The following is a 12,418-nucleotide window of genomic DNA, read 5'->3' as shown; positions in this document are numbered from 1 at the left end:
ACGGTGCTGTTCGCCACCCCAGACTGCCTGACAGTCAGCGCGCCTTGGCTACCGGCACCAGCCGCCACCAACTCGAGGCAATTCTTGCTGCTGCTTCGTCTCCTCGTGCATCTGGAGGTGGTGGCGGTGGCCGCGTTGATGTGGTTATATCCACCGCCCTCCGCCGCCTTCTTCTTCATGGTCGAAGCCGGAACCGGTGAAACATGCCAAATTCAGCCGATTGTCTTTACCGCGATTCGAGACGTAGAGAAGGGACCTGGAGGTGTGCGAGGGAAAGAATAAGAGAGATGAAGTGAGAGGCGAGAGAGTGACAAAGAGAGGAGGGGGGGAGAGAGAGGTGAGAGTGAAAAGCAGACGTGACTTCTTTGTAAACTATTGCGTCTTCACTTTCAACACTGAGTTTACGAAGATCTTTGGTTAGTCACGTATCCTAAAAGCGTCGGAGGATGATCTATCGTAAACAATACGAAACGAGGCCTCTAATTGGCTCTGATCAGGGTCGATAGACTGTATTGATGGAAGAACATATGATGTCATACATTTAGAGGGTGCCTTCAATGACATCCTCTCTGGGAAGTCACCCAGTGTCTGGCGCCCTCTAGTGGTCAAATTAGTCGTTCTGCCACCAACCAAAAAGTGAACGTGAGTTAGGAAGTCGGTTTGAGCTCGAACCCTGGCCAATGCAGTTAGTTGTTCAGGTTTAGGGGGGTTATAGGTTCCTCGCCCAATCGTTGACATGAACAAACGTAGGCCTGTCAATAAAAAGCCCATGACTAATAGATGTAAATTAAGGGGGCCACATGAATGTTGTAATTTTAAGACAGAATCCTCAGTGATAGAGAGGCTTAGCACATTTTATGTTAATAATGCAACTAAAATAACATTTTCAGTTCATGTTTCATTTCCATTAAAGAGTACCATAATCCTGTGGGAATACGTTACCAAACTGCAGTCCTCATGCAGCAGGTTTCATCCTTTGACTTTGATAGGAAATCCTGGCGTGCCATGTCAATTTCCCTCTAGCCCTCCCTTCCTCCATTTCCCATACCCCCCCCCCCCCCCCTTCCCTCATCTCCAACAACTGCAGCAGTAGCCGACTATGTCATTTGGGACTCTGCTATGATGCGCGTGGTAATTTTCCTGAAAAAGGAGAGCTCTTTTAGGTACACACATAACAAGGAATCAAACTGGAGTTTTAAATTCACCCCCAAATGAGCAGTGTCTCTCTCACACACACAATTAGTTTTCCCATCAGTTTCTAGGGCCTATTTGGTTATTTAAAAATAAAATATTGAAGAATCATACAACACAACGTACAACTGAGGTTCAAGAGGTAAATAATGTGAATAATAGATTAGTGTGATTACTGAAAGGGACATTTCCCTATCCTCCATCGTAGCTTGTGCTTTTTCCCCTCTTAACCATGCAATAACTAAATATGTAGGTATGCATTGCCATCAGTCAATCTCATAATTTTTGCTTGTACTTTTTTATTGTTCATTTACAAAACAAGTTGAAATTGTTTTTTGAGTTGCCATTGGATGTTAAATCAAATCAAATACACAGTATGGGATACACACTTGGCCTGTTCCTGTCTGGCCCTTTGCTCCCTTAAGACTGCTTACAGGAGATCCTGTTGTTTGTGAGGAGGTGTTGGGTTATTTACCCAGTCAATGTACTCTTAAACAATATTCCTACTGAAGAAAATAATGTGAAAAAAGCATTTTTAAAAAATCCTAGCGGAACTAGTTTTGTTCAGTTAAAATCCACTTTCTTTGAAATGCATTAACATGTTGTTCAAAATTAGAAAAAAGGTGCAAATAAATTAAATTAAAGTCAACTCACTCCCTTACTGTTTCACATGAGATTTGGTAGGATACAATTCTGGACCATTTACAATCTAAAAAAGAAAAATGTATTTACACATTTTCAAAATGCATTATCAGAATAGCAACATTTTATTAATTATAGAATTGTCCCATCAATGTTTCAGCAAACCTCCAAAATCATCGTCATCATCATCATCTTCATTCACAGTAGGTGATGGTGTAGGCGGATCTGCCTCCCCAGAGTCCCAACCCCACCTTTTCCCTAAACTCCTTAGCAACAGTAGCAGGAAATGCACATGGCACGGACAATGCTTCAACGACCAATTTCAGTAAACTTCTCAGAGGAGGGAAAGTAAAGAAAAGATGGATGCAGTCATAAAAGAAAAGTCCAAATGGGGTTATGGCCGTCCTTTCAGCCCCGCCCCCCTCAGCTCAAACCATCACGGAGCGACAACAAACTGTCTTAGGAACCTCAGCCGAGTAGAGTGGTGGTTCCTGCGTCCATAGCACCGTCTGCGTTGGGTGGTGAGGGATGCAGCGTGGAGGTAGAGTGGTGCGAGGTCCTACGAGTGGCTGGTGGCGTTCTCGTTGTTGGGCGAACTGGAGGAGGAGGAGGATGACGAGGAAGGGGAGAAGTTCATCCCTGATAAACCTGGGGGGTCTGTGGCCGTGTTTTGTCCACTGAGACTCTTTCTGCATACAGGACACGTGTCGTGCTAGAGGGAGAGAAACGGACGCGCAGGAAATATATCAAAAAGTATGAATTCATCTGTTTAAAATACAAAGGGTATTTGAATACCAAATGGTTCACATTAGTGGTGGGATTTTGTCATGTAGTTCGGTAGACTGGTACCTGTTCTAGCCATGGTATTATACAGTCATTATGGAATAAATGATTGCATGGAAGCTGCCTAACGTTCTCCCCGACACTGTAGTCTTCTTTGCATACTGGACATTCTAAACCCGCACCTGGAAAAATTGAAATAAATATGTATACAGAAATACAGAAAAGTATGCACTATGCTGTTGGTGAAAAAGAGTTATGGTATTGCTAAGGGTGGAATCTTTGTCTGGTTGATAATTCTTTGGAAGAAAGGTAATTTTAGCAAATATCACAATCATGCAAATCGTATGTCATCTGTTATTCAATGAATGTGTAGACATTATAGGTGTTGAGTGCCATCTGAATGGGTCACAACATGGGTTTGAAGCTGAGTTCAACCTCCCTGCTCAAGAAACATGTTAGTCATTTGAAAGAGTTGGCATGTGTGTGTCTGATTCAAGAGGACTCACCCACATGCTCCGCCGTGACCCTGATGGTGGGTAAACTCTTGATCCTCTCTCTATCAGCAGGAGGTGGACCAGTGTTTTCAAACTGGTTCAATAACTACAAGGACACAAAAAGGTCAATCTAATAACTATCAACGTCATAATCACCCATTTGCTGTGAGGTTAAAGATAAAGTACCATATTGTGCAAGATAAAGCTTCTGAGAAGCAATTTGCACCGAGGGACACTAAAAGGCCTGTACACCACTGTGCAGTTCTTCACTGAGGTGTAAAGGACACTTTTTCCTTCCCCCGACGTACCTGTGTAATAATAGCATCAAGCCCGTTAGCACCCCAGGCGTAGTCCATTGGATTGGAATGCAGCATTCCCCTACGAAAGAACAACAAACTGAGAGGTCAGCAAAATGTGGAACATCTGGTGATCGACCAGTACATAATTTAGTCAACATCAAGGGGTCGTAACACTGGCACGTGCACCGTTTTGGAATGAGAGGTGACATGAAATACATAGTTGAAAGCTTAGTGGTTCTTACATACCATGGTCCCACTCCAATGTTTGTCATTGCCGTGGGTGCAATGATTCCGTTTACTAGCTGCTGAATAATTCTGCATGAAAGAATATATCAATCGTTAGGAAGCCCGCTTCACATCAACTACATCTACATTTACTTTGGCTTGGTAATAGAATATTCCATTCTATTAGTTTACATCTACAATCACCCTGAAGGGAAATCATGCAAGATATATAATTATTGTTATTCTTTCTTTTACAGGCTTAACCCTATGACAAGTAGAAGGCTGATTTGGGGGAAGATAGAATGGGGGGTACTTTTTATTATCATACAAAATTACCTAAAGAAATAATTGGTTCCTATGCTTAAAAATGCATAAGATCAACATACAACTCTACATGAATTCCTGGATGACTGTAATCAGAGAGGACGTTTCCCATCTTGCCGTAAACAGGTCAAGGCCAAGCTACAACATAAGCGACCGTGTACAGGGAGTCCCCCCCCCCCTGCACATACCACCACACAGCTGCCCACACACCGCCTCCAAGAATCCAACGATTGTGTCACTGCAGTAACAATAAGTGTGAGTGACTAATGCCAGCCGTGGTATGGGGCATAAACACTGCGTGATGGCAGACGATGAAGCACCGAGAGGACAGCAGAGATCAATGTGCCCCAAGACACAATGTCAATCACAATATACGAATATCTGTCAAAAGCACTGCCATGAAAGTCACATGGGATGGCAGGCTCCTGGGGAAATGCATTGACCCATCCCATAGGTTTTTACACCTTAAATAGCTTCTTTTTTTTCTTTGATAACGATAATAAAGATAGCCTTCTCTGCCATCGAGTAACAAGCATCAGAGACCAAACTGAAAGTAAGGAGCTTTGATTAGTGAAAGAACCATGTAAACCAATTAAGTGCGAATGTATCGTGAATGTATTTTTTCACTCAACGATTTTTCTTTTGGTCTATTTTGTTAATCTTATTCCAAAACGTCAGTGTCTGTCTCATCATTGCTGTGAGCTTCTGTCCTGACCCCTTTGTTAAGGTTGATGATTAATAGTAAAAACAAAGAGTTGCCTTTGCTGCACCCTCAGGAAGCAGCCTTGGCCTGTGAACTGCGACCCCTCCCGGAGGACCTGAACCCCCTTGAGCTTCCTGAGCACCTGCCTGGAATCATCAAACATTGGGGCATTGGAAACCCACACACATGGCAGTGGACGGACAAGGCCTGCCTCAGGACCCACTGCCCTCACATTCTTCCTCATGACCATAATGCTTTTTTTTTTTTACCTGGCTTATAAGCATAAGTCTTTACATTTCTAACCAATGAGGGAAACCGAACATAAATAAATCCCCCTTGACTTTTAAACCACACCAAGTGAATGTCAAGAATGATCAAAATTCAGTACATAACCAGCACTACGGTTACATACTTCAGCAAAGGACTAAACGCTTTTCACAGAGGTGTCCTCGGAGGACAAACTTAATATGAGCCTGCTACTTCCTAATACCAGGGCACAAGGGCATTAGTTAATGTGTTATATATTTTCACTAGTTTGATTCTACTCCCCAGGACGTGCGTTATAAAGTGCAGCCCCATAATTTGTGCATTCAGCAACACCTGTCTTTGCCCTATGATGATGCCTCTGTGAAAAGGGTCTATTGCAATGTCCTTTATTCTTAATGTGAGCCGGAGCCGAGGGGTGAATGCTCGTGGCCGCCGGGAAGGAAGGAATCCAGAGGCAACATCAACATCGGTGTCTCTCACCCCTCTAGAGTAGGCACTCCTTCATGGCGCGTCCCCTGCCGTCGAGGCACGTGACGACCCCGTGGTTGCCGGGCACTATACCGTTGTCGTGAAGCCATCTCCCTTTCCCTCCAGTGCTCGGTTTCCCTGTTGTCCTCTGTAGGCAGGCCTGCTCGAAGATCAAAGTTATCATCAAATATTCCCAGGGCAAACTGACCATAGCCTGGGGGAAATGTGAATAGGTGCTGGTGGTCCATGTTCTGATGAAATAGAGGGACAGAAGGGATTATATTAAACTCAACATTTGGAAACAAACATTGGAAAGGGTTTGGTGGGTTACAGTTTGGGGTTACACCGACCTCAAACGTTGGTCTGTTTGGATCGCTGGTAGAAGTGGTGGATCTGGACCCATTTTCGACGCTATACGGAGGCAAGGTGTAGCAAGTTGAAATCAAAGCTTCTGCAAACCATTACACATCTACAAATAATAAGAATTTGATTAATTATCTTTGTTGGATTTGATACACTGTTAAATGTGACAGAAGGATAGTTTAACCGTTACCTTCTATCCTCTAGAAGTTCCTCAATAAAACCAGAATCACAACGTGGACAGGTGTAGTCCTACAACAAAAATACAGAAATATTACAAAAAAATAATTGATACCATTAGGCTTTGTTTGACTGGGCTTGGCATCTTTTCACAACCAAACTTCATGTTCATACTTGCTCAATTTTAAGTGCTGTCATATGAAGGTATTCTGAAAGAATCTGGTTGAGTTATGTTAGAAAATCACAGTATGTGGTTCAATGGTGAATCACGGCGTGAAGAAATTATAATAAATTCGACCCCCTTGACCCTACATTGTCATACAGGGCAAGCATAAAAGGATCTGGCACTGTCAAATTCAAGAAGGTTCCCGTAAATGGTTGAAGCAGGAAGGCTCTTGTGGACCCTACACATTAAATCACGCGACGTTAACCATACATACTACGCTATAACGGTGCTATATGAAAAGCTGATACTCTGCTACATGAAATATAAAATAGCAGTACCATTTATCCTTCTACCATAAAGATCCCAGGTATGAATAAGATGCCATGGTAATGGGACAGCCTGCTGAATTCAACCAGAGCATCAGAGTGTGACTGGCGTAAATCTGCTGTAGATCATATATATCATTCCACATATCAAATGCACTCAATCAACAGGGCTAAAACAACTCAAATAACAACACCGTTAAAAAAGCGGTCCAATGGGGAACACCATTATTGTCGATATTGGCTAACCAGCGGGGCTAGCGTTTCAACAGCGACGTGTCGGTGTTCCTAAGGCTAGCTGCCTCCACACACCTCACTACAGATCACACATCACGGATCACAGCTATTCTAATTTAACGTTTGTTCAACAGACCGATCGTTCCTGAGGACCTTACCGGTAGACGCGGACTGATCTCTAATGTACACCGGTGGCAAAAAAACCGGCAGGGCCGTGTGGGAGCTTCTGCCATTTCTGACACTGGTGGCGTCAGAGTATGTATGTGTATGTGTGTATGTGGGGGTGAGACGGGTAGCAGTGAGGGACAACAACACACTCCGTGAGGAGGACGGGTTTAGCGGAACCGGAAGTTAGCTGCACTGTTGTACTCTTGGGATGGAAAGGTAGATAGCAGATAGCTACCTTGGTGTTGCCCTCAGGAAGATTGATTAAATCGGTGGTTTCACGTCCTTGCTGCTAAGACCATGGAGTCTAGCGAAGCTGGTAGGTGATGGGGACTGAAATGTGTGCATCAGTTTGGATTTAACGCTGAATGCTACGATGTTAGCTGACTGGCTAAACTCGTACTCCTCCGCGACCTGATGTGCTCTTTTTTAGAACACGTAGTATGTGTATATCATAAACACAGGGGTTATTCACTTTTATTATACAGTTTCAGATTTTTAACGTTTCGTGTCTCCTCAGTGCCGACAAATATCTTGACTACACGACTTGATGTGTATTATAGTTGTGTGGATGGACCAGAGCAGGGGTAGAAGTCTTAAAACGTAAGTTATATTGTATTCATAATATATTCATTATGTAAATTGTTTGGCAGGACGTGGTGGAGGCTGGAAGAACAGGCCTATAAAAACACAGAAAAACAAAATGAGTTTGAACATCATACGACAAGAGGAGCTTATAGCTCAGAAGAAGAGGGAGATTGAAGCCAAAATGGCAGAACAGGCAAAGAAGAATGTGCAAACTCCGAGCAAGCCTCTGCCTCAAAGGTACGCAATTTTGGTTTTACTCTCGTACCAGTACTTATCCATAATGATTCACTATTCCCTTAGTACAGCGAACATACGCTTGCATTTATGATAATAACCTATTTATTATGAGTGCATTATCTACATCATGTTTAATCCCTTCTGATTGTTTCAGTTTTCCTAGCTTTCAAGGGCCCAACTCAAACAAGTTTGTAAATGATGGAAGCTTTTTACAGCAGTTTATGAAGTTGCATAAGGACAAACCAAGCGCATCTGGTTAGTGCCATACACTTTGACCTACAAAATGCAACAATACCTTGATATTGGTAGAAATAGCCAAAGCAAGAACATATTTTGTGTATGGATAGTGTGCAATTCTCACAGTTAATTATGTTTTTATTTTAAGGTTCCAACAATGGTGAAACCAAAGGTGCTTCTAATCCGGCTGAATCACCAAATTCACAGCAGAAGAAAAGCATTCTCATTGGAAAACGCCCCGGCCTTGGCATCACTAGCATGCTCAACCAATTCAAAAACTACTCCCAGTCCAAGAAGAACCCTGTCCTCAGCCAGAGGCCTAGTGTATTCTGTTCACCAGATGGCGACGAGGATGAAGAAGAGGTGGAAGACTCAAACTTCCTGGAGATGAAAGGTAATTCAAGGCAGGGTTTACTCATGACCACCAACCCAGCTTGGAGAGGGACAGTTCACCCTGTGTACGCCATTTTGATACGCACATGCAAATGGTAATGATACTCATAGCCTGCTTAAAGTCTCTCCACCAGAGGACCCAGACACCAGGCTCATTCTCGACAAGATGGCTTCATTTGTGGCGGAAGGAGGTGCGGAGCTAGAGAGAAAAGCCAAGGAGGATTACAGAGACAATCCCGTTTTTTCGTAAGTCTGACCGTTTTTCTCACATATTTTAACGTCATGGGTCCAAAATCCCCTTTTAGTATTTTCGACTTTTACAAGCCAGATTGCAAAATATGCACTGACCAACCAATGGTTTTACTGGAATATTTTTACCTGCCAATCATTCAAATCATTCGAATAAGTGAATATTTTAGACCCAATGGTCATAACAAATTTGTGGTCACCTTTTGTCTCTAAGGTTTTTATATGATACGAACAGCAGAGACTATCTTTACTACAGAAAGAGAGTTGCAGAATACAGAAAGAACTTGCCAAAACCCATTATGAAATCGCATACTGGTAAGTGGAACTTTGCTCTTTTCTGTACATGTGTGCACTCACGTTGTGGTTTATAGCATCAATTTACACACTTTGCATTTTGAAAGGTTTCAGATGATTCTCAGCTGAAATCAAACACACAATCATACACCATCACATCATTATCATTATTAGATTTAATGGTATACATGTAATGCATTAGAAGATCATCCCTGGGCATTACATATGTTACACCACAGAAGTAAAAATTTTGCTCTGTGCAGTTCCCCATTCACCACCCATGTTCCCCTGCTCCTCCTCCCTCCTCTTCTTATCCCCTACTGGCTGTAGACTGGTGGTGTGTGAGGGCCAGTTGAGCACAGTACAGTTGTAGAGTGTGAGTTGAGCCCCAGTACTGATAGGCTGCTTAAAGTCTCCCCCCCAGTGGACGAGGAGACCCAGCAGGTGGCTGTGAAGCTGGCAAAGTATGTGGCAGAGGGTGGCCCCGAGGTGGAAGCCATTGCTGCGGAGCACAACCGGGACAACCCTGCATTCAGGTGAGTCTGTTTCCAAGTATCAAACCTTTTTTCTTTTTTTTTTTGTGATTTCTTGCGCGTGTTATATTTATAATCTGTTCCGCATCCACTTGCAGTTTCTTATATGACCACCAAAGCCCAGCCCATCACTTCTACAAGGAGAAAGTGGAGCAGTTTCGTCAGTCGAAGGTGGACCGGAGTTTTCCGGCGACAGCAGAGGTGCCGGAGTCGGTAGTCCAGCGACCGGCTGCCCCGCCTCTGTCAGCGGTCCCCCCGCCACCACCACCAGTCCCCTACCCCTATGTCCCCGACCAAATGGGCTCCCCGCTGCTAACCCCCAAAACGGAGGCCTCGCCCCCACCTGTCAAACGGAAGCGGAAGAGTCGTTGGGGGTCTGAAGATGACAAAGTGGAGTTGCCAATTCCTCTCAGCGCCATCAAACAGGAGGTTGACGTTCCAGATGCTAACACGCCCTCACTCTCTGGTACAGGAATATCTATTTCATATACATCTATAACTACACTACAGAAACTCTTCAGAAATATCCTGGTTATTAACTTGTAATGCAAAACAACAATTAACTACCGGATATAGCCTTAATCCTTACCGATTTGATTATTTACTTTTCATGGGCAAATATCATTTTGAACCTAAAATATGATTTCAGTGTGTTTGTTTATGTTCCAGTGCAAGACCTAAAGGGGCTCGGATATAAGAAGGGCAAGCCTTTAGGGCTGGTAGGAGTGACGGAACTGTCTGAGGACCAGAGGAAGCAGCTCAAAGAACAGCAAGAGGTATGACAGAATCGTACTTCAAGGGCAATAAAAAGATCTGACCATTCAGGGCACTTTTAATGAGATCTTTAATCTCAGAACTCCTTTTTGTCCTCACCATGTCCACCGTCTCTCTGTATGATGTGTTCTTGTACTTCGTTCACAGATGCAAGAAATGTATGAAATGATAATGAAGCACAAGCGTGCAATGGCAGAGATGCAGATAATGTGGGAAAAGGCTCTGAGAGACCATCAGCACGAGTATGACAGCGATGAGGAGGTGGACCAACAGGAAGGTACCTGGGAACATCGCCTCCGCCAGATGGAAATGGAGAAAACGAGGGGTAAGACGGCCCTTCAACCAAAGTATCTTTGTTCATTCAGGGCCCACTAAGTTACCGAGATAACGCAAGGCGGTTGACAAGGGTTTGATTATTATTTTTACATTTTTCCCAGAATGGGCCGAGTCTCTGACAGACATGGGGAAAGGGAAACACTTTATCGGTGACTTCCTGCCACCCGAGGAGTTGGAGAAATTCATGGAGACTTTCAAGGCACTCAAGGCAAGTTTCTCTCTAACTTTCACACTTTGGCTGTATTTTATTAACCCTATTTTTGGCGCTAGTGTGGGCGTTAAGGTAAATCAAAGATGTTCATTCAAGGGGTGGAAGCCATGTTGGGTACATCTACAAAATCTCTAGCTTATCTGATAAAGAAATGTCTGAGAACACATCCCGTGCCAACTACAAACATCACAGTTCCCTTATGGTTTATGGCCCAGTATACCACCCCTGCCCAAATAAAATGTTATTATGAATAAATTGTAGTACACATCATCATTCTCAATTAATTGCAGGAGGGCCGAGATCCAGATTACTCGGAGTACAAGGAGTTCAAGCTGACCGTGGAGAATCTTGGTTTCCGAATGCTGATGAAGATGGGATGGCAGGAAGGGGATGGATTAGGGTCTGATGGACAGGGCATTAAGCAACCCGTTCATAGGTGGGTTCAAAGCTCTTCAAATATGGCCTGTGACACCACCTTTAAAACATTTTATGATAATTCAGATAATATACAAACTTTCCAAAAACTGCTTCTAGGGGACAAACGGCTGTGGATGGAGCAGGATTTGGAGTGGACCGGCCCGCCGAGCTCAGGGGAAATGATGATGAATATGATGCCTTTAGAAAGAGGATGATGCTTGCCTATCGTTTCAGACCCAATCCACTGGTAACTACAATTCTCTGTTTATTTTATTGACTCAATAAAAATAAATAAAAACTTTTAGCTTTTTCATATTGGATATTTGCATTGAGATTGATTTTTACAAGTGCTTGTGTTTATTTTACTTTATACTAATGTATTTATCTTCTCTCCACAGAATAATCCTCGTAGACCCTACTACTGAGGTGTGTGTGTGTGTGTGTGTGTGTGTGTGTGTGTGTGTGTGTGTGTGTGTGTGTGTGTGTGTGTGTGTGTGTGTGTGTGTGTGTGTGTGTGTGTGTGTGTGTGTGTCCAAGTTCTCTTTAATACAGTTACAATTTTATCCATTTTAAGTTTGCAGTACTAAAACATTGCCCTGGACATGATTTTGTTTATCTTCCATTTTGTGGTAGAACTATAAAAGTGAGAACGGTTCTCTTGTTGTTGCAAAATGAACCTATTTGTACTTTAAAAATAATTTACACAAGCCATTTCATGTGATGCCCCTCCTTTTTATTTTTAAATCTCCTTTCGTGTTTTGTTGCTTCAATATCACCACATGTTGATAATGTCACCTCTATTCTTCATTATATGCTCCAATTGAACAATGTAATAAAACTCACTCAAAATAAATGTGTCACTGGTGATTCTATGGCCTACAATGTGAAAATGTTAATAGATTTAGTATGCATGCATGTAATGCCAATCTTGGTTATAGATAAATATACACAGCTGAAATGCAGGCTACTGGGTTTGATTCCCACTATACGCAGTCTACCTGTAGGCATCATAGAGCAATACTTTCAGGTTATTCATATTTCATCTGAATTAACTGCAAGGTGCCTTAGATAAAAACCTCTGCTAAACCCCTCAATTCTCCAGGTATGCTACCAGTGATCTTAAAGGCACGGTTGTCTTTCTCGGATTGGAATTCAATATTTAAGAATATTTAAATGTGCCATTTTCTGTGGGGCGATTTGGTTTTTGAGTTTGACAGCCGTGAGCAGCCAATGGTAAGCAGGGTAATAAGGTAACTTATCTTTGAAATACGACCTTCGCCATCAGCCGGGCTACACTGTTTAAATATAACTCGGAACACAAG

At 42.9% G+C, this 12,418-nt stretch overlaps 2 protein-coding genes across 2 annotated transcripts; one reads left to right on the top strand and one right to left on the bottom strand.

The window, feature by feature from the left end:
* Positions 1 to 1,501: 1,501 nt before the first annotated feature.
* On the bottom strand, positions 1,502 to 6,901 carry rnf126 (ring finger protein 126). The gene is made up of 9 exons (XM_079750302.1): positions 6,821 to 6,901; positions 5,950 to 6,008; positions 5,747 to 5,807; positions 5,409 to 5,647; positions 3,656 to 3,724; positions 3,419 to 3,488; positions 3,123 to 3,216; positions 2,683 to 2,798; positions 1,502 to 2,545 (listed from the first exon to the last, which is right to left on the bottom strand). The coding sequence occupies exons 1-9, from the start codon at positions 6,893 to 6,895 to the stop codon at positions 2,393 to 2,395; spliced, it is 936 nt and encodes a 311-aa protein (XP_079606428.1). The 5' UTR covers positions 6,896 to 6,901; the 3' UTR covers positions 1,502 to 2,392.
* A 107-nt stretch (positions 6,902 to 7,008) lies between these two features.
* On the top strand, positions 7,009 to 11,939 carry sugp1 (SURP and G patch domain containing 1). The gene is made up of 14 exons (XM_079750325.1): positions 7,009 to 7,146; positions 7,481 to 7,652; positions 7,807 to 7,907; positions 8,038 to 8,283; positions 8,405 to 8,528; positions 8,746 to 8,846; positions 9,238 to 9,361; positions 9,457 to 9,824; positions 10,028 to 10,134; positions 10,280 to 10,457; positions 10,570 to 10,676; positions 10,970 to 11,115; positions 11,214 to 11,343; positions 11,495 to 11,939. The coding sequence occupies exons 1-14, from the start codon at positions 7,128 to 7,130 to the stop codon at positions 11,519 to 11,521; spliced, it is 1,950 nt and encodes a 649-aa protein (XP_079606451.1). The 5' UTR covers positions 7,009 to 7,127; the 3' UTR covers positions 11,522 to 11,939.
* Positions 11,940 to 12,418: the final 479 nt, after the last annotated feature.

Source organism: Pollachius pollachius (genome assembly GCF_949987615.1).
Source record: "Pollachius pollachius genome assembly, chromosome: 14".
Taxonomy (NCBI): Eukaryota; Metazoa; Chordata; class Actinopteri; order Gadiformes; family Gadidae; genus Pollachius; species Pollachius pollachius.
The sequence above is the reverse complement of the archived record's forward strand: the minus strand, read 5'-3'. Positions and strand labels throughout refer to the sequence as shown.

Excerpts from the sequence above, each read along its gene's own strand:
- rnf126 (XM_079750302.1), bottom strand. The coding sequence starts at position 6,895 with ATGGCAGAAGCTCCCACACGGCCCTGCCGGTTTTTTTGCCACCGGTGT. Across the intron at positions 5,648-5,746 it reads CAAACAGACCAACGTTTGAG|AACATGGACCACCAGCACCT; the intron begins GTCGGTGTAACC and ends CTATTTCATCAG. Across the intron at positions 2,799-3,122 it reads GGTCACGGCGGAGCATGTGG|GTGCGGGTTTAGAATGTCCA; the intron begins GTGAGTCCTCTT and ends CAATTTTTCCAG.
- sugp1 (XM_079750325.1), top strand. Across the intron at positions 10,135-10,279 it reads AGCTCAAAGAACAGCAAGAG|ATGCAAGAAATGTATGAAAT; the intron begins GTATGACAGAAT and ends CTTCGTTCACAG. Across the intron at positions 11,116-11,213 it reads ATTAAGCAACCCGTTCATAG|GGGACAAACGGCTGTGGATG; the intron begins GTGGGTTCAAAG and ends AACTGCTTCTAG.